The sequence below is a fragment of the Fusarium solani genome, assembly GCF_023522795.1.
Source record: "Fusarium solani strain SB1 chromosome Unknown bctg00000014, whole genome shotgun sequence".
NCBI classification, from domain to species: domain Eukaryota; kingdom Fungi; phylum Ascomycota; class Sordariomycetes; order Hypocreales; family Nectriaceae; genus Fusarium; species Fusarium solani.
In genome coordinates this window covers 398,051-418,042 of record NW_027072141.1, presented here as the reverse complement: position 1 = coordinate 418,042, position 19,992 = coordinate 398,051, and the positions used below count along the sequence as shown (strand labels likewise).

Sequence of the window (19,992 nt, the reverse complement as noted above, 5' to 3'; positions counted from 1 at the left end):
CATTCACCCGCCCGCCAGCGTCGATGGCATCTTCCCAGCCCATCATCACAGCCAACAGCCGGCACCCCATGGCGCTCACGGTGCACACCACCTTGTCGCTCGCGCCAGCAAGCACCGCCAAGTCCATCATGTACGCCCTACCGACAAGGCTCCGCAATCTCAGCGTCTCCTCCGACAGAGGCGCCATGTGTCTCGCCACCTCGTTCACATCTTCGAAATCCACGCCAGCGGGCGCATTGGCGGCGTTGTTCTTGCGCTCGATACCAAAGGTTCCAGAACATGGCGCGAAGAAGCCGCCTTCACAGCCAAATGTTTCGTCCACGAAGTGGTGGGGCATGTGTGGGTTGGGGTTGGCTTCCTCGATGGCGTCTTTCGAGGCCAGAAGGATTCGCTCTTGGGGCAGGATCACGTTAGAGAAGTCAGGTTCCTCGTGCACGGTGGGATCCTCGGAGGCGAGGAGAGTGATGGCGTGGGGCTTGGCGCCCCCGGCAGCGGACGAGTTGTAGTGAGCTTCCACCAGCTGCACAACCTGCTGGAGGAAGACCTCGGCGGGGATGTAGCCGTCTCGGTGCTGGTCACCATGGCGGATGTGGAGGCCAATGATAGGAGCATCTAGCATGGTGGTGTCCCCCACCTTAACGTTGGCCTCGAGTCCAGTAACGCGATTGTCAACGTAGGCCTGATCGTCTTGGTTCAGGCGGAACAAGTCGCGGTTTCCTGTCTGAGCGAGTTCGAAGAGATCGCGCAGCCCATTGTCGGTTTCTGCAATGCGGTGGCTCTTAGCCAGCAAGGCCGAGAAGATCTCCTTGGCCGTGACCACCGAGACGACCAGGTGTCGTGCCTGGAAGGGACAGGGAACCATGTGATGCCGCGGGGGGCGGCCTACAGTCGGGAGCAGGAGGGGCCTCGAAGATGCCTGTGTAGGTGCCATATGCCCAGCGGGAGTCGTTGATGAAGAAGGCCCTGTCCTGTTCCTTGGCCAGTCCATAGTAGGTCCACATCATCATCAAGGTGCTTCCCAAACCGGCATCCGGGGTCTCCAGCACGAAGGTCATGGAGCTCTGACACACAGGCTTGTGCTTCACCGAAGCCTTGCTCATGCCAACAACGTGTCCACGGGCTTTAAGACGGATCGCCTTGCCCGATGCGGGCAGCAAGCCCAACCTCGCTGCTTCATACACATCAACAAAGTAATCATCCGGAGCATCGTAGCTCAGCATCGTCCGCTCCGAGAGGGGGTTTTGTGGTGAAGGTCTCGGGCCCCGGAAGGGGCCTCTCGACACTGTACACTCATTTCGGCATACTGGTCAATGGACAGCGGGAAATCTTAATTGGGCAGGATATAGACCGTCCACTTGGAGCGGCCCTATTATCGTTGATGACAACATGGGTGGGGAAGGCAGGGACTGCGTCCTGGCCGACCATCTCAAACTGTTCCTGGGAAAAGTACAGCCAGGCGGCCGGCATGGCATCACGGTTCTGGAAAAGCCAGGGCCAGAAAGTAAACAGCGATAAGTAGTCCAGCCAGGAAGAAGAGCCGGCGGAAGAGCTGGTTCAGCCAAGTGACCAAAATATGACTGGAGGCCCTTTTGGGTCTCGGGATTGAGGCGGGGAGACTGGGAGAAGGTAGTGGAGAGAAGAAAAGGTGGTTAAAGTTGAATCGGGAAGAAGGCGAAGAGAGGGGACCATGGTCGTCGTGGTTGTAGGAGGCTCCTCTGCGAAGGATGAGTCGGGCCGGGGCAACCAGCATTGTGGAATGTGTTGACGGACCGACATGGTAACGTCGAGTCAAAAGGGTGGGCGTAAGATGAAAGGTAAAGACGATGTTGTTCAATGAGAGTCGGTTCGAGGAGCTCGAAGGAGATGGTTCGAGTCGGAAACAAAGAAACGCCATTATTCAAAGAGAAACAGAAAATTGGCACGGCATGGAGAAGCGAGTCCGAGGGGCAAAGGGGACAAGAAGAGGGGGAGCGTCTATCCAAATATGTGTCAAGCCGCTGGTGCAACCAGGGAAGCGAACAGAGGCGGGAGCGTCGTGGATAGATGATTCATCAGGGAGATGAGAATCCAGCGTCTCTCTGCCCGGGCTCAGACTAGATCAGAGGAACAAGTGTGACAGGGGACACCGATCTTTGATGGACGGATCTCGACCAGTCGGCCTGCTCGCGCCGGCTCAGTGATGACGAGAGATCAGCGACGACGATAATGTCGCACAAAATTACTACGCACAGAGACAGAGAGAGACTCGAGCGGTCGGTACGCCGGAGACTTGAGCGAAGAGGAGCGATCAAAAGGGCGGTTGTCGATTACGACGAGCACCAAAGGAGCGGAGGAAGAAGCAAAAGGAAGCAAAAGGGAATGGAAATGAAGACGTCAAGTCATCCTCCGAAGCACCACCTGCCGAGACTACTACATCAGTAACGTATATGATAAGCGAGCCGATCAAACAAGCGAGCCGATCACCTTGTATCGCACTGAGCGTGCTAAAAGGATCAGGGGTCAGGTAAACGATAATGAGCAGCAGCAGTGTGTTGATTGATTGTTGTCTGAGGTTGTCTCTTGTGCGGGGTACTCCATCCCGCAGAGTTACTTAAAGCAATATGGCTAGATTACTAACGCAGTTGTTTCATGAGGCCGTGAAGATCATGCCTACCCTGCGACACCTTGGTATTTTCTAGCAGAGAGTACATACAAAAAGTACCTAAAAATTGTTAAGCAGCACTAACAATTTTTATGTGCTTTACCCCGCTATGCCCAGCCAAAAAGTACCAAAGTGATCGGCTCGCTTGTTTGATCGACTCGCTTATCATGTACGTTAGACAGTTCTAGAGGCACGCAGTTGCCTGCTACTTCCAGGTAGCTCATGGATAGTCGGCCAGTCATCTGTCCTTTCTCGCCATTAGTTAATCTCCCGCCCCGTTTCACATTGGGCAACTCCAACGTCGAAGCCGGGGTCACGGGCCAATCAGAGCCGACTGGGCTTGCATGGACCGTGCAGCTTGCGGCGAATTCATCTCATGAAGGATCCTGATGACATCCGTGCAGTACACTACAAGCTGCAGCAGGTATGGACTAACCATGGATCGATCCCCAAATGTCACGCCGCTGGCTATTGCTCGCTCTTCGCGTTTTGGCCCACCGCCTCTTGCTTGCTCGAATCACAGTTAGCGGCTCCTCCCAGCAAGAAAATTATGTCGGCCTCTCCTCTCCGCCCTCCTTTTATCCCAGGCTGTGGCGAGCGCATAGCTCAAAAGTACACGCTGTAACCCTAACCCTAGGCATTCGGAATTACCCCCCACAGAGACAGAGTATTGGGCATAGCTGTAAAGCGTATTCAACCCCATTCGTCATGTGTTAATCATGTCAATGCTGTGTTTTTCGCATCTTGATACCGTTTCCTTGGCAACCAGTTCCCACTTGACACCCTCCCTCGTCAAATGTAACCTTTCATCTGTGCTTATTACAGACCCGGAAATTACCATCCAGCGATTCGAGTATGCTCTTTGACGTCAATTACACTCAACGAATGTCACCTTTGCTTGTACCATTGACACAGAATGTCTCCTCCGCGTCGTGTTTTTTTTTTTTTTTTTTTTCAAGGCCCAGGCCGTATCTCTCCTCTTCGCTTCTCCTCCCTTATCTTGCAAGCATATTCCTCTTCCCTGGTCGCCTTTTCTTCAGTCACCAGCATAACCTTGACACGAAACTACCCCCTCTGCCTTGTGGCTTCCTCTGCCTTGCGTCGTTGCCCAACAACGCATCATGTTCTACTCCGAGACTCTGCTCCAGAAGAGCGGGCCGCTTGCTCGCATCTGGCTTTCCGCCAACCTCCAACGCAAGGTTTCGAAAAAGCATGTGCTCCAGTCGAATATCACCGATAGCATAGCACTCATCACCACACCGAGCCAGGCACCTATGGCTCTTCGACTGAGCAGTCAGCTTCTGCTTGGAGCTGTCCGGATCTACCAGCGCAAGACACGATACTTGCTGGATGACTGTGACGACACCTGGATGACGATGCAGATAGTATGTAAGACCTCTTGATCCATTTAATTACATGCATTGACATTTCTAGACCTTCCTACCAAGCATAGACCGTGATCTGCCCCTCAGTCTTCAACACCCCGACCCCGAAGCACTCAGACTTCCCAACGAGGTGATACCTTACAACGGCTTTGAGCTGGCTCCTCCCCCCGACGCGAACTGGCTTCTGTCTCAGATAGGGGATGTTGGGGTGGCCCCGATCAGCCGCAAGCCCCGCGTCAGCCTCCGCGACATTTCCTTGCCAGAGGATTTGAGCCCGAGTCGGTACCCCGGCATGTATGAGGAAGCTGCGGTGCCCATGGAGGGCTTGGATCTCGAGCTTGATTTTGGTATCGAGATTGGCCGAGAAGCGCCAGCTCCTCGCCCATTTGAGGAAGAAATGGTGAGCGAGCTGGAACCAAGGCCACCTGAAAAAGAGGGCGTTGCGATTGAGCCATCCTTTGAAGAAGGACTTGAACTCCCGATAGGGGTTGAAGAGTTTGAGTTCCATCCAGCGGATATCAGTGGCGCTCGAATCCCCGAATCCCCCTTGTCCGAGATCAGCGAAGAGGTTGTTCGGCAGATTGAGACAGAGATTCCCTCACTCCGCCTGCCCGAACTTCGTGAGCCCGAAGAGGAACGCGCTATATCGCGACGACCTGAGCAACGTGTTAGGAGACGGAGGATTCTGGTACCGGATGAAGAGATTACTCTCTCAAGCCGCCAAATCCAGGAGCAGCAGACAAGCCACGAAAGCATCATCAGACCCACAAGATTCATCCCTCGAGACCCGTTTCTGGCCGCCTTGGTAGATATGCAGACATCCGGTGGCTTTGTATCCTCTATTATGATGGAAGGACGAAGCTCTGGGTGGGCTCCCGAGTTGCGAGGAATCCTCTCTTTTGATGCCATTCAGGAAGCAAGACAACTGGCACGGAAGCGTCCAGCCCGAGTTGCTGAAGTTGAACCAGAGCCTAGAGTCCCCAAGTCCCCACGGCTGGAAATTGTCGAGGAGCCAACATTTGAGCTTGGAGCGGAGGGCCTTGTTGAGCCGAGCATGGCCGCCGAAGAAACCATGATTGAGATTCCAGCCTTGGAGCCCAGTCCTCTTCCTCCCAGCCTTGGAGCCCAGTCCCACTGAGCGGCCCCCTTCCTCCCAATCGAGCGGCCCCCAATGGAAACCACCGAAGATGTCGCCTACATTTTGCAAAATCAGTTCGGTCCCGAGGCTGCGATCAGTTCTGACGTTCGGGCGAGAAGCTCTGTCATTTTCCAAGACCTGGTCCCCGAACAACAAACCACGAAGGCCGAGGCAACCAAAATGTTCTTTGAGTGTCTAGTGCTTGCTACCAGGGATGCAATCAAACTTGAGCAAGGGCCGGGGTTGGGAGATACTATCCAGATACGGGCCAAAGAGGGCCTTTGGGGAGACTTTGCCGAAGCAGGCACGAGCAGTGCTGGATAGCCACGCTATGAAACTGAAACTGGGGGAGTTTCAGCTTCATGAAACCGGGCGTCAGTATAGTTTCAGTTTCATATGAACCGGTTTCAGTTTCATACGAAACAATATCCGGTTGCAGTCCAATTTTTTGACAAGCTCGGCGTCGATATACGCCTTATCTCCAAGTACCCCAAAGATGTTTGGCATTGTCTGCCTACCTATACTACCAATTCCCTAGGCTCACCATCACTTTCTGCCCCCTTATTCATCTCTATATCTTCTTGGAGTATCCTTACAGCCGCGTCGATATCCTCCGCTTCCCTAAACACCCCTGCAAGAAGCGGCCTGCTTTTTCCCTTTGGAACACTTATCCAACTTTTAATGCACTCAAATGCCTCTACCATTTTGGCAGACATGCTACTTCTATCCCATGTAACCTGCCGTCTTGCGCCTGAGAAGATTCGCTCTGCTTCCGTAGACATGGAGGGGATACAGAATACCGGTATGTCAATAGCCATACGGCAGAGGAGGGGGAAAATTCTCTCGCTGGGTCGGTTCAAGCCACCACTGTAAGGCCGTTTGTTGTCCAATCCCAACCTGTGAGCCCTGCGAAGTATCGTCAAATCCGGGCCATTAAAGGCTTCAAATTACTTACATAAATAAAGCGGTCGAATTCATCCTTCACCTCACTCGCTGTGCTGTACACCTTCTGCCTCCAGCGATCAAACTCATCGAGTTCTTGCCCTTTCTCCTGTTGTTTATCTGGGAGCTGGTAGCTCTTGTACTCTGTGGACCAGATCTTCCTTACAGCCTTCACGGCATTGCTGACCCAGGCTGGGTTTCTCTTCCACTGCTCACTCAGATAGCTCTTTCGGAGTGCTGGGTGGAGGAGAATACCGACCACGTACACGGGGGCTTGTTCGGTAAGCTGGTAATACTTCTCGAACTTTAGCCAAGCCACGTGAAAGCGCGCGTAGAAGCGTGGGCCACTAAAAGCCCGGTTTTTAGTCCGCGTGAAGTGATGATGGAGGAAATCCATATGGGAGAGAACTTCATCGAGTGTATTCTCCCGGCCTTGGCGTACCGAGATCTGGTGGAATACTTGTAAGAACGCATGAATATCTCCGAGTTCGTTCCAGTCGTTGTGGTCCAGTGCATCTTTCTCGATTTTGGCATGATTTTCTTGAATCCAATCCATGAACTTTGCCCGCTTCTCAACTGCCACGTCAATGAGGCGAAACCATGAATTCCAAGGTGTGTCATTATCCCTCGGCAAGGCCCTGCCAATCTCGGCCTTGAAGTCGTTGTAAATGCTGGTAGAGCTCCTTGAATATATGCACAAGTTGTGGAGTTTCCCCAGAACACTAAACTCCCGCCATTCCTCGGTAGCTTGTGCCTTCGTAATAATGCCCCCTTCTTCTTTTTCGGATAGCGTGCACAGCCGCTCATACGCCTCATCAATCCCCTCTTGCTCATCCTCCTGAATCTTCTTTGCTTTACTCCGAAAGAGGAAGGCTTGAACGATGAGGTTCATAATGTGGCCACTGTAGCGTAGTAATCTCTTTTGCGATATCGTCAAGCATAGTGTCGTTAGCGTCGTGGTTATCCATCGTAAAGTAGCTAGCCTTTCCTCTGAGGCCGTACTCTTCGACAACCTCCAGGAAAGCCTTGGCTTGCAATTTCCCGTTGTGGCTTCCTTTGAACTCGCGCAGTGACAATAACGCTTGAGCGACTCCTCTCGTCTCCGCATCTACGAAAATGGACCACGATTGCCTGGTATGCCGCCTTCTGTTCCGATGAGGTCCACATATCAATAGTGAAGTGGACCATAGATAAGAGAGAATTATGAAGCTTCTTAACGAGGCCTTGTTTATGTTGAGCGAAAGTCTTTTTAAGAAGCTTCGGCACCGTTCTGCAGCTACGTAGGAGGACGTCCCCGGCCATATAGTTGCAGGAGAGTATAACAGCATGAAACTCAGGGTACTCGATGAATGTGTGGGCGATATTGCGAACCGCAAGAAGCCTGGCGAGTGCTTCCTCGAATGTAGGAATATTAATAGCGTTTGCCAAATATTTTTCCTCATTAAGGTCTCGATTGGCCTGACGTTCCTCCTGCCTTCCGAATAAGTCCGTAATGGTGCCATGTTGCTGCTTCTTTAGATCCGACCTTTCCATATGCTCTATCACCCGGATGCCATGAAAGTCCCGCAGGTGCTTGCGGGCTCGACTTAGGTTCGTCGTTACCGAATTAGGCTTTTTCGTGGAGTCGCAGTGCTTGTAGTACTAAATTTCGTGGTATGAGGTATCGCGAGCTTTCTCCCCTCTCTTCATAAGGGCCACGCGCCTCGTTCCAAGTGCTTTTGTTCGTACGGCCTTTGGCGCGCTTGCCAGCCCGATCAGAGGGAGAGCGATCCAATGTGCGCTTCGCGGGAACGGGAGAACCAGGCGAAGCAGGCCCCAAGAGCTCATCAGAAGGCTCCGATAACAAGGGAGCGGGCGAAGCTGATGACATGTTGTCGGACAATTAATTCCATAGGGATCAGTGATGGCACCAGTCAACTGATGAGAATTATCTAAAGAACAAATGAAATTGAACAGCCATGTGTTCGGGCATAGCTATTTAAGCTCATGTCGTTAGGATTGGAGTCCTTGATGCGACAAGCCGGATGTGAAACCGGAGACACGACTCCAAAGTACGGGCCGCGTTTCACATCCAGTCGCACGAACGTAGTGGTGATATGCGACACATATTTACTATTAGCAAGTTTCTAACTGCGTTGAAGGCATTTGGTTTGCGAAATTTTCTTGGTTAGGTACTAAGATATTTGGGACTCATCGGGCGTACCGGTATATGAAACATATGAAACCGACTGAAACATATGAAACTGGGGAGTTACAGTTTCATATGAAACCGGGTCCAGGGACTGTTTCAGTTTCATATGAAACAGTATGAAACAACGCGCGTGGCTATCCAGCACTGGTTAAGAAATCCCTTAACATGTTAAACAGAACAAGATAAGAAAAAATACAGATTACAGGATAACAGGATAAGATAGCCGGATAACAGGATAAGGAACACGATAGTAAGCCAATGCGGCGATGAAATCAAACAATTAATTTAACGGCTCTATTCTATATCAATCAATATCCTCTCTGTCTTCTAAATTGTCATCAGAATCAGTAAGATCATCTTTTAATTCGGAAACCATCATCGGTAACCCAAATCCACCGCGGGATGTAGGTATGAGATGACCTTCGCGCAGCCAACTGCCTATACACTCTATCCTCTCAATGTTTGCACATTTAATCCGCAGCCTATCCCATGAGCATGTACTGCAGGCCCCAGAGAAGGCTCTCTCTGGCTCGGATGACTCTGGTGGGATGGAGAGTATCGCGATGGCCATGCGGCTAAGTCGTGGATATATTCTCCACTGCTCAGATGCGCACCACCATTGAAGCGGCGTGGAATCGATCTCTATCGGCTGGGCGGTAATAAAGGTCATGAAATCATCCTCAGAACGCAACACGGCGGTCTTTACCTTCGTAATCCTCGCGAACTGAGCTAGTTTATTACTCTCGTGTTCCACAATGTCCGCGACAGCGCTCGGAGCGGCCGGAGGCTTAGTAGGGAGCCCAATATTGTATTCTTCCTCCCAAATCGCTTGTGCTCCGCCAATTGCGTTGTCGTGCCACTCATCCGCCCAGTTCTGCTTAATGTAGGCATCTCGTTTCGAAGGGTCGAGAAGGAGGGCGGCGGAATAAACGGGAACGTCCTCGGTCATGGTATAGTATTTATCCATAATGAACCAGCCCATATCGATGACATGTAGCATGCGTTCATCGCGTGTCTCGGGTGCGCTGTAGTGCCGCTATATCGTATTAGCATCTATCTTAGCTGTTGAGACCAGCGATGAGATGTCCGCACGGGTCCCGGCCGCACCACGTATGCGAGAGATTTCTCAGATGTGGGATTAACGCTGAGATGTCCTCGCTACCTCGCAATGAATGACTCGCTTTCTCGTTTTCATAATGAGAAAGAAGGCAGTCCATTAGAAATAATGACTGTGAAAGAGATGCTTTATTGCCCTCAGCGCACAATGTGGCCCCATCAAAGGGTTGGAGAAATAGGCACGCGTTCTGAAGCATATCTCAATCAGCCGCCGTCAATCGATTGTCTCCGAGGATCTGCTCGTGTTCATGCATGAATTGAACGATATACGCCTTCTTTTTGAAAAGCTTATCGAGGACATGATACCACGAAGACCATCGCGTCTCAGTATCGATCCCTAGTCGCAAACCGACTTCATCGTCCCACAGCTGGCTATTAAGCGATGAGCAGCGTGTCCAAACAGCCAGACCGTGCAGTTTACGTAGCGCAGGTATGCCCTCAATGCCTAGATAGTCCTCATCAACGTCCGATCTCGAGAGACGTCTACGCCCTCTGCGTCTTCTGGTGGCGAGGGCCTGAGGGAAGCGAATTAACAGGTCTTCACTAGTGGCTTCAGATGCGGCATCAAGTGCGGCGTTGAAGGCTTCATTCGATGACCCGAGAAGGAAGGCTTGAAGGGAGAGATTGATGATGTGGCCGATGCAGCGGATGCGGCGTTTTTTGGGGTCATAGTCGACCTACCGCTCATCATTAGATTAGTCCACCAAAAACGGCCGCCAACTTACATTAAGATTCTCTTTTAATCGACGTGCTATGGACTCCAGACATGTGTCGTTTGACGTAGCGTTATCCCCGGTGTGATAGCCGAGTTTTGACATGATTCCGAAGGTCTCGAGAATATTCATAATGAGATTAGCTTGCCGCTCTCCAGAGTGGTTGCCGCGACATTCCGGTAGTCCTAGAAGTGCCTTCTGCAGCTCATAATCCTGATCAACCCATTGAGCACAAACAGCCAGTAGAGCATGACGATGTGGCGATGTCCAGAGATCGGTGGAGATGTGAATAGGTGAAGACGCGATTGCTAGTTTGTCTTTGATCTGATCTCTATAGAATACGTGATTTTCCGCAATGTGACGCATGGCCTGGCGTCTGGACGTGATTAATTGATCACCGATGGTCGGATTGCATGCCAAAGCGAGATCCTTCAACTCGTTCCATTCAACAGTTGAAAAAAGAGCTCTCCGCTGTGTGAGCAGTCCTATAACAGCTTCATTATATGCCTGCCGACTGAAAACCTGCCGAAGACTATCAGGTGTAGGGATAGATGCAAACATGGCGAGTAATGAGCGTTGATTGGATGATATCGGCGAAGGCGGCGGCGGCGGTCGAGGCTGCGCAGCATGGCAGCTGTTGTGCTACATCCTCGCATGAAGTGGAGCTTCGTTGACAAGTTCTGGAACGACAGGCCAGACTGGCGTGACAAGGCTGGGCGCGACGTCAGACAGCTATGGGAAGCTGAGTACAAGCATCGTGTTATTCCCATTCAACCAGAGCGACCTCCGGAGCGCCGCAGAATTGTGGTGGCATCGGGCCTCAACGACTTCCTTGATAATCTAACATGTCTTGCGGCCCAGCTGGAAGAAGAGCGGGATGAATACGACCACTATCTTGCACGGACAGATGATCCAGAGGATTTGGCTTGTACAGATCCAATCACGTACTAGATTAGCAAGCGTAGAGTGTGGCCTCATCTCTCACAGATGGCTCTTGATATCCTATCAATACCTTGTATGTCGGATGAACCGGAACGAATTTTCAGCCTTACGGGACTCCTGACGCCGGCGAACCGTGCGAGATTGGGAGGCGATATAATTGGGGCGTCTTTGTGCCTTGCGGATTGGGACAGGCGGGGGGGTGATAGATTTGTTAAAGTGGTGGTAGGTCGGCTCCGCCGTAGCATATATCACCACGCTTGGTAACTGATGGGCAATCAGCGCTGAAGGCTTCTGGTTAGTAATATTTGTCAATCAATTGCAATCAATGTCAATAGACCCCTAAATTGATCAATAGTAATCAATATCAATCTGCTCCTCCGCAGAGCCGCATCAATCAACTGCAATTTGGCCAGAATTGAATTGAATTGATTGAAAATACTTCGAACACCCGTTAAGTTACCAAGGCAAGAGACTTAACGGCTGAATATCCAGCCCGAAGGGTAAATATCGTATATCTGCAATTCAACTCTCCTGGAAGGACCCCCTAGAACCCTCCTTTCTCTTGCGGCGGGTAACCAGCTGTTAAACCGCTTCAAACCTGTCGCAAAGAAGTTGACTGATAGTCAGGGTTCACTCTCACGCTTCCTGACAGGCCCAATCTAACTATATACCGTCTATCAAACCTCCCCTTTCCCTGTAGCTTATAGCAACACATCGTTTAGTCAATGTAGCGTGGTGGATACGGCGGATTGGTCAGCTGTTGAGCCTGACGGCGTTGTTGGTCAGCAAGGCGTATCTTCATCCCTGTCTTATAGTTAGCCACAAACGCAGTACGTAGTAAACGCAGTCGTATAAACCTTCCGTGGGCGTGTGGTTATAGAGGCTCTGACGGTCGAAAGGCGCCTCAAGGAGCAGGCCTTGCAGCGAGGTAACTCGTGAGACAGCAACATAACTAATACCGGCCTGGAAGTCGCGTGTAGCGAGGTCAGTAACTATCTGATCCTTCGTTAAGCTCTGGCACTTGTGAACAGTGATGGCAAATGCCACGATCAGGGGAAACTGCGTGCGAGCGCAGGTCTCGTTGCCCACTAGGAAATCCCGTGTGACGGGAAGGATGGGTACGATTTTCCTGCCCTCGTTGGTTGTTAGATACGGCGGTCCATCGTAGCTATCGAAATCCACCATAATAACGGCTGGGGGGTCTTCCCATGGGTTGGCGCCTGCATTCCAGGCGATATCGTATACAGTACCCTGGGCACCGTTAACTAGGCCAGCTGGCTGCCATAGATTAGTCGTGAGCATTACCCTGGCGCCCTTAGCAACAGGGAACTTGTTGGATAGATTGCCAGCGTTGTCGCTTGGCGCCTGCCCCGCGCCGCTGCCCTGATTCTTTGCCTCCACCTGTATTGCTGGGGAGTTGAGGTGTACCATATGCTCGTAATTGTATTCGTTGACGCGGGCTTTTGTAGAATACACCCGCAAAGCGGCCCTGAATCTGTCAACCTCGCTCTGCGTTAGCTTGGCTTGTACCCGATTGCTAAGGAGGTTCCAGGACGGTATAGATAACTTAACTTCACGCAGCTCTTGCAAGGCCTGACGGAACGGGGCCTGATCATCACCAGCCTGGCGCTGTACCGTGGTCAGGAAGACGGTGCGGTCAAATAACCGGTAGGCCACTTGCCCTCTCCTTTCCAACGAAGTCAGGCTGGTGCTAGTCGAATACAGGGGCTTTTGCCGGACTGGTGGCAACTGGAAGAAATCGCCTACAAGCAAGACGCTCACACCACCAAAGAACTCGAATCTACGCTGTGGAAAGGCCTGCCGCAGTCGGGAATCGATCCGCGCCAGCTGCTCAAGCCCTAGCATGCTCTTTTCATCGATAACGAGGTACTTGACGTGCCGTAGACGGGACTGAAGGGCGGCTGCGTCGGCTGGGGGAAGGTCGGTAAAAGCACCACCTACTGGGAGACGTAGCAACGAATGTATGGTGCTGCCCTGTATCTGGTTACTCGCAACGCCTGTTGGCGCTACGCGGCAAATAGGGCTAGGATTCGGTAGGGCAGCCGCCTGAAGATGGGAGGAAAGCACCTTGATAAGGAAGGACTTGCCTGTACCACCACCACCGTCAACGTGGAGAAGGATTTGAGCAGGATTTTGCGCCTGGAAGTGGCCCATGAAGGTGTCGTACACGAGCCGTTGTTGTGGGTTAAGCTGGTCACGCCAGTGAGGGCCAAGAACCTCCACATCGTTGGCTATAGGGTGGCTAGCGATAAGGTCTTTCCAGTAGCTGTCTCGAAATTCCGGATAAGTGCCCACATGCCGTGTCCAGTCGTAATTGACGTCGATATCGCGGTGGCCAAGTAGGTCAAAACCTTCCTGGGTAAGGGGGTTGTCAGGTAAAAGGGCGGCGAGGCGGATCCAGTCTTCGTCATCAAATTCCTCCTCCACAGGCAGAGTCTCGTACTGATCCTCTTGAGGTTGTAATCGAGCCTCTTTTGGCCGGCCGTAATGGTCATCACCATGACTGTGGTGCTGCCAACAATAGGAGAAGGCCTTGGCGTGAGAACTAAAACGCTGGCCGTCAAATGTGAGGAGCTCATCAAGCCGGCGATGTGGATGGTTCAATGTTAGCTTTACACGGCAGTAATCTGGCCACTGTTGAACTTCTGGATCAGCCTGATAGCGAGGAAAGTAGACCAATACACGAGGCCTGCCGTTAACATTGCTTGGCTGCCATTGCTTCCACATGGAAGGGTTCCTAGAGAGGAAATTCCAGTATTTGAGAAAGGAAACGTAGGTCAGGTCCTCTAGGGCCTCTGGGCGTCGACAGTACTTTTCGTAGACGTTGGGGGCCTCGTCAACCTCATCGTCATCGATCCGTAGGGAGCGGGAATGCATGTCAGGATTACGGCAGTCAACGTATAGACAGGTTCGTGAGCCCTCCTGTAACGGCAGGCCGAGGAGCAAGTGGCTAACCTCCTGTTTTGAGTAATCCCGCTCAGAAACTAGCTGATTTAGGAGCTTTGACGTGAAGGAAACCAGGGGGTTGTGGTCCTTGACCCGGGGCATCAGGGCCTTCCCAATCTGAGCAAAAGACTCGCTCTTCTTTTCCGACTTGGAGCAGTATTTGGCTGCGTAATCGATCACCTGCTGTAGGCTCGTGCAGGGCGAGACATCTGTATTGGCTAGCCACGCAACGGTAAGCAAGCGGTTGTAGTGGTTAATCTGGCTATCGTTCCGCTCGCCCCTGAAGCTCCAGTGCTTAGAATGAGGAACCTTTTCAAGGGAGGCTAGTAGGCGCTGCCCGTGAGGAAATCCAAAGCGGCACTCTACCTGCTTGGTATGCTTGTTGAGCTGCATACAGTAGTTGTTGCAGCGGTGGCGTTGCACGCGGTTGACTACCATTGATAGGAACTGAACTGTAAGGGCATGCCCCAATAGATTACTGGTCAGGGGATTCCCTTCCCCAGGCGCCTGTACCCGCTGAGGCTCTGGGTTAACAGCAGATACGTGATATCCCCAGATTCGGGCGAATTGCTCTCGGGACTGACCATCATCAGGATCTAAGTCAGGGTGGCCATTTAACCAATATAGGCCGTGGTGGTGACTGGAACCCCTGCCCTGCCACTCGTAGCGACCCCAAAAGTCCGTTAGGTTAAACTTCTGCTTCAGGACAATAGTCCTGAAGAGCGTATAACGCTTATGGAAGTGATAAGCGGCAATGTGGGCGTTGTCTCGCAGTAATTGCCGGGACAGAGCCATCCGCGCCGCCTCAGGAGCTGCTTTCCACTCTTGGAATCGAGGCATATGACGATATAGGGACTCCCAGTGGTAATCAGCCGCACTTGCTGTAACGAAAAGGCCAGGCCTGCCTAGATTATAGGCATATGCCTCCAATTCCTTCCTTTGCTTATACCAATATGGACGGGTGCCCCTGATTACGGCGGCTTGGCGCGTGATCGACTGGATCAGGGCCTGAGCCTCTGGCTCGTCAGGCTTAGCCATCGCTTCCTCTATGTCAGCGCGCGTAAGGGGTTGACGGCGGCCTTCGTGTTGCTTGACTAAGTAGTTGCTTCGCTTTCTGACCTGCGCACGTAACAGCGTATTGAGGGCGACGAAAGGCCACGTCTTATGGCGGGCAAAACGTCCGTCTTGCCATCTCATCGCATGGGCAAGGTAGTCCTGGTACGTGATGCTCCGTAGGCGAGGCTCCACGAAGTCCGCCTTGCCGTCAGGATAGAGAGTAGGGAACGCGAGCGTTAATAGCGGCTGGGAACGGTTGAATTCGTTAATAGGAGTCCTGCGAATGGAAGGTAGTGGCATCTGGTGTTGAGCCTGCGCGCTAGGCGGCATATGCTCAAGATCAGTCATACGCTCGGGGTCAGGGGTACCATGAAGGAATCGGGATTGCAAGGCGTTTAATTCGGTTTCGGTAACCTGCAAATTCGGGATCGCTGATGCGTCTGCATCGCTAGGATCCTCTTCTACAGCCTCCTCAACGGGACCTTGGGGGACCTCGCCGTCAGGTATGTCAGCCACTTGGCTAGCAATGGAAGCAACTATGCTGCCGTCAAGAGGAAGCCGCTGCAAACGATCCTGCCTCACGACGATATCGCGATAGCCTGGGTGATGGTGCTGTAGGTAATGCAGCCAGGCCAGCAGGCATGAGCGGCGTACCCGGAAATCGCGAGCGAACTGCTGCTGGAAATGAGGGTCGCCTTCCATATTAGGAGGCCGCAGGAGTACGATATCTAGCTCTTCAGGTAGGACTGGGAGCTCTTCAAATAGTCTACCAACATTGCGAAGGAAGTGGACAACGTGGCCGCGGTATTTATATTGAGCGCCACGTACCTGTAGGACCTTCACGTGCACGTGAACCCTTGCAATCAGCATTTCCTCAACCATTGTTAGGTCAGGCAGATTCCCGGGGACTTCCCCGAAGTCAAGGTTATTCGCAGCGCTAAAGAAGTAGGGCTCGTTAGGCGCTCTTTTCCTGTCCCGACTAATGCAGCGGCTGCAGATTTTCGTGCTATTTTGGTTCATATCGAACCAACGCTCCTGGCAGCGAATGCAACTAAGCATCTTGTCGTCATTCAGGGCAGTATAGAACTCCCGCACAAGCGCCTGATCCTTCTCACTAAGGGCAGGCAAGTTAAGGTCTCCTGTAAATGGTGGATCAACTATCTGATCAAACTGTCGCTCTTGAGGCTCTGGCCGTGGCCGTGGGCTAAAGGTGGCTTGACGTGTATAGCGGCCGCGGCAATGACCCTGTGGCAGTGATGAAGGTGTGGTAGGGAGCGATTCCTGTGGTATAGGCGTGCCTAGCACAACAGGAGCCGTTGGAAGAGTGCCTTGAGGGATTGGCGTTTGAGGAATCGGCGTGCCCAGAACTACTGTTGGCAGGCTAAGGGTAGGAGTGATAGGGAAAGGTCCCTCTACCGCGCTTGGGGTCGATGGCCCCAGCAGAGGTCTAGGCAGTCCCTGGAGTGCGGGCGCCAAGCGACGGAATAAAGCAGGTGTGGCAGGAGGTTGTAAGCCGTGCACAGACGCAGGCGTTGGCGCAGTCCGCCTTGGAGGCGTCAGGTTAGCTAGAGAACCGGTCCTTTTCGTGGCTCTGCGTGGCGATAGTCTCAAGGCGATATTCCGTATGGCGGCAACGGCGGCTCGGGATCCGGCTTCCCGTTCCCTTCGGCGTGCCCTACAGCTAGCACACTCTCCTGTAAACTTCGTAGGGTCCTTGACGCTTCGAAATTCAACTTCAGGCAGGACTTGCTGGCAGGTACGGCAGTTTCGAACTGCCTGGGGTATATCGTCCTCCATCTGGCCGTATATATATCCACCTCTTACCCACCTAGACTGCTGGATATCGCTCGGGCAGGGAATCTTCGTGACGACTTACGTCCAGTACCATGATAGAGCTCGATAGAGTGGTTGTCTTTGAGGTAGTTAGATCAGGTCTGAATGATCAGGGAGGAAACTGCACTGCTTCCCGGAGGCAGGGTAACCGGGGACTATTGAGAGGTAGGCCCGCTGCAGGGGGTAATATGTGACCCTAGATACCGTTAGCAACCTGATGGGTTTGATAGATTCGACGGCAAAGAGAAGCAGCCGCCACGTAGGTTAATGTAAGGATTGCATTGAAGAAAAGAAGAACCTGAAAGCTCTTGGAGAGCTTGCCAAGCTAGCTAGTTATTACCTGGTCAACTCTCAGGGGTTTGTGCGGCCTTCATTTGGTGGCGTTATCAGCGGACCAATTCGTGCACGAGTTGATTACAGGCCAGGCCAATTAGCCAATCAGAGGAGGTTTTATGCTCGATTCTTTCTGACTGAGTAACAGGAGAGGCAACCCGACCACGGGTTGCGCAAAGGCCTTGAGGAACGAAGATGGCTGTGGCAGTTTGCTCGGCAATTGAGATGAGATATGTTGGAAACGGAAAAAAGGCAAATGCGAATCTTGGTTTTGAGTGGTGTTGGCCATAAATATACACGCGGGGAGACCTGAACCCTCTCAGGGGTAATCCCGGCAGCGTCCTCGAGGTGGTGTAGGAAGTGAGGGGTCATGAAAATGCAAAAGAGTGAAAACGTCATGCAATGGAGACGCAATCTTGCATCTGCAGAATCATGCATCTAGCATACAAATGATGGAAAACATGCTCTGTAAGGTATGTGTGGGAAAAGACGGAAGGCATCAAGATGTGTGGGCGATGCCGGGCCGTGGGCTATTGTGGGGAAGGAGCATCAAAGGCCGGATTGGAAAATTCACAAGGTCTGCATGCCCAAGGATGGGTAATGTGGGCGAGGAGGGATATTGATGGTCGCCACTGCTGGATGGACAACAGCTATCTCAGTCAATTTGTTGCTGTATGAAGTGACTAATTGTTGCTAGGGTAAGGGGATTTTTCCAATAGGTTCTTAGACAAGTTCCTGATATTTCTTTGGGGGATGACGGTTGCGATGTGGTCGGGGCGGATCAGGCGAGAACGCTGTGATTGAATCGGACGCAGGCGCATCTGGACGACAGGTAGTGGCAATATCTGCCTCCGATACATCAAGTTCATCTTGTGAGAAAACCGAAATCGCGGGGGATCCAACAGGCTCCTTGCTCTGAGAAGATGGAATGGTGCTAGAAGAGGCCGGGGACAGACGTCGTTTCTTCGTAGGGGTCTGGCCGCAGTTAGAGTTTGTTCGCTTGGCCGGTGGTGTAGTCGGTTCGAGCGAAGCAGACGTGGGAGGAGTGGACGGGATAGGAGGAGATCGGTGAACTGTTGGTTTTGGTGGCGAGGCAAACATAGCTTTCGCATCCCCAAAGGCCATAGGGCCGGAGGACGGTTGCTTCGGTGGGGTAGAGAGTGATAGGGCTGCGGAAGCCGACTTGGACGTGGCCCTGTCGAGAAAGGTCCAGGTATCTGGCACGACGATGAAAACGTAGTCGCGGTCAAAGCCGGGCGGGTGCACCATGATGTTGTGGTCGAGCAGGCCGACAACTTTGCCCGTGCAAGTGAAAAGCGCGTTGGTCTGGAACTGGGTGTCCTGTCTCTCGACCATTTTCTTGCACAGGGCTGCCCAAGGATTGGCGTGGATGGGGAAGATGACAAAGACCTGGAATGGATGGAAGCCTTTGAAGGGAGTCTTGTCGGGCTTTCCAGGAGCAATGAACGTAGAAAGTTGGACGAAGCCACAGCACTTCAACTGGACGCCGTCGAGTCCTGGAATAGACTCCTTTCGTAGCAATGTGCGGCCGGAACCGACAACAGGGCCAGTGAACGCGACAACGGGAGGGACAGCGGGGAAGTGGTCTACGGAGGCAAAGTTTCGGGGGAGAATGCTTTAGCTCGAGTCAGGGCGGGAGGCCAAGGTCAGTTGTATGCAGCATGCTTACGGCTGGTAGCCCTGATCACGGATGATAAGAGCCGGAATGGTGTATTGTGTGATGGCGCCAGTATCTGACTCTGGACCATCTCGCTGTTCAATCTCCCAGGTCAAGGCGTACGGGTGAACACGGCCGTTCATGAAGAACCATTGCTCGGTCCATTCTGATGCAACGACTTGTTTATTGTAGATGGAAAGGTTGGTGCTGAAGAAGATGCAGGCGGAGGGGTTGTCGGGGTCCGACCGAAGTTGCGCATACTCGGGGGTCAGAATCCAGGGTGGGGCAGGTAGGAAGACCCTCGCCAATGCCTCTGCGTTGAGCCCGTTAATGCGATGCTGGTCCTGATAGGCAAACTTGGACGGGCAGTCTGGCTGGACGAAAAGCATCACGGACATATCACTGCCCGCGTTTGTCTGGCTCTCGAGAGGTTTGCGCGGGTTCGAGGGGCTATTGGGGAAGGGAGCGGGAGGAGGCATAATACACTGGAGCAGTGGCTGTCGGAAACGAGCCAAGAATACCCGAGACGAACGTTGGAGGCAATAGGACGGTAGATACCGCGGTAGGGAACGGCAGAATAGGAAGTGAGAGAGGTGACGATGGCTTGGTTTCTATATGGATACAGGTAGACGCAGTGGTAGTTCTCGCGGGCCGCAGTATCTGGGGTGCGGGGTTCGGCAGATCAGAGCCCAGACAACGGTCCGGGAAAGCTTCAGGTTTCAAATAGATGAAGAATGCGGGGTTTGGATCATGAGCAAGGTCGATCTGGAAGCAGAGACGTCATCGAAAGTGATGTAAGTCAAATGTCAGAAATGAGATGTGACTGTAGGGGATGGAGTAGTGTCTTTTTCTGTGAAGCTTGCGAATGGAGGCGAAGTGCCGACATGGAATCAGCTGCTATCGGGGTAGCAACGGTTTCAGCTTGAGTGTGGCACCGACTTGAAGGATGGGAGTTGCGGCGGCACAAAGGGCAACGTCGGCAGTTGAGCAAGAGTCTGGGTTGTAGGCATACAGGAAGGGTTGTAGGTGGTTAAGGGGACTATTAACGGACCGCTCG

General features: G+C 52.5%; 8 protein-coding genes across 8 annotated transcripts; 3 read left to right on the top strand and 5 right to left on the bottom strand.

Moving 5' to 3' along the window:
* Nucleotides 1-3,762: 3,762 nt before the first annotated feature.
* On the top strand, nt 3,763-5,164 carry MRS44_017612 (uncharacterized protein; the record flags this gene model as incomplete). The annotated part of the gene is made up of 2 exons (XM_065615521.1): nt 3,763-4,026; nt 4,076-5,164. 2 exons carry the CDS (start codon nt 3,763-3,765, stop codon nt 5,162-5,164), a joined length of 1,353 nt encoding a protein of 450 aa, XP_065471593.1.
* Nucleotides 5,165-5,197: 33 nt separating this feature from the next.
* Nucleotides 5,198-5,488, top strand: MRS44_017611 (uncharacterized protein; the record flags this gene model as incomplete). The annotated part of the gene is made up of 1 exon (XM_065615520.1): nt 5,198-5,488. The coding sequence occupies one exon, from the start codon at nt 5,198-5,200 to the stop codon at nt 5,486-5,488; it is 291 nt and encodes a 96-aa protein (XP_065471592.1).
* Nucleotides 5,489-5,971: 483 nt separating this feature from the next.
* MRS44_017610 (uncharacterized protein) lies at nt 5,972-6,998 on the bottom strand (the record flags this gene model as incomplete). Its single annotated transcript, XM_065615519.1, has 2 exons — nt 5,972-6,070; nt 6,120-6,998. The coding sequence occupies 2 exons, from the start codon at nt 6,996-6,998 to the stop codon at nt 5,972-5,974; spliced, it is 978 nt and encodes a 325-aa protein (XP_065471591.1).
* A 714-nt stretch (nt 6,999-7,712) lies between these two features.
* Nucleotides 7,713-7,976, bottom strand: MRS44_017609 (uncharacterized protein; the record flags this gene model as incomplete). The annotated part of the gene is made up of 1 exon (XM_065615518.1): nt 7,713-7,976. The coding sequence occupies one exon, from the start codon at nt 7,974-7,976 to the stop codon at nt 7,713-7,715; it is 264 nt and encodes an 87-aa protein (XP_065471590.1).
* Nucleotides 7,977-8,601: 625 nt separating this feature from the next.
* On the bottom strand, nt 8,602-10,687 carry MRS44_017608 (uncharacterized protein; the record flags this gene model as incomplete). Its single annotated transcript, XM_065615517.1, has 3 exons — nt 8,602-9,333; nt 9,767-10,090; nt 10,139-10,687. The coding sequence occupies 3 exons, from the start codon at nt 10,685-10,687 to the stop codon at nt 8,602-8,604; spliced, it is 1,605 nt and encodes a 534-aa protein (XP_065471589.1).
* A 66-nt stretch (nt 10,688-10,753) lies between these two features.
* Nucleotides 10,754-11,077, top strand: MRS44_017607 (uncharacterized protein; the record flags this gene model as incomplete). The annotated part of the gene is made up of 1 exon (XM_065615516.1): nt 10,754-11,077. The coding sequence occupies one exon, from the start codon at nt 10,754-10,756 to the stop codon at nt 11,075-11,077; it is 324 nt and encodes a 107-aa protein (XP_065471588.1).
* A 709-nt stretch (nt 11,078-11,786) lies between these two features.
* Nucleotides 11,787-16,979, bottom strand: MRS44_017606 (uncharacterized protein; the record flags this gene model as incomplete). The annotated part of the gene is made up of 3 exons (XM_065615515.1): nt 11,787-11,872; nt 11,926-16,840; nt 16,968-16,979. The coding sequence occupies 3 exons, from the start codon at nt 16,977-16,979 to the stop codon at nt 11,787-11,789; spliced, it is 5,013 nt and encodes a 1,670-aa protein (XP_065471587.1).
* A 1,001-nt stretch (nt 16,980-17,980) lies between these two features.
* Nucleotides 17,981-19,414, bottom strand: MRS44_017605 (uncharacterized protein; the record flags this gene model as incomplete). Its single annotated transcript, XM_065615514.1, has 2 exons — nt 17,981-18,893; nt 18,948-19,414. 2 exons carry the CDS (start codon nt 19,412-19,414, stop codon nt 17,981-17,983), a joined length of 1,380 nt encoding a protein of 459 aa, XP_065471586.1.
* Nucleotides 19,415-19,992: the final 578 nt, after the last annotated feature.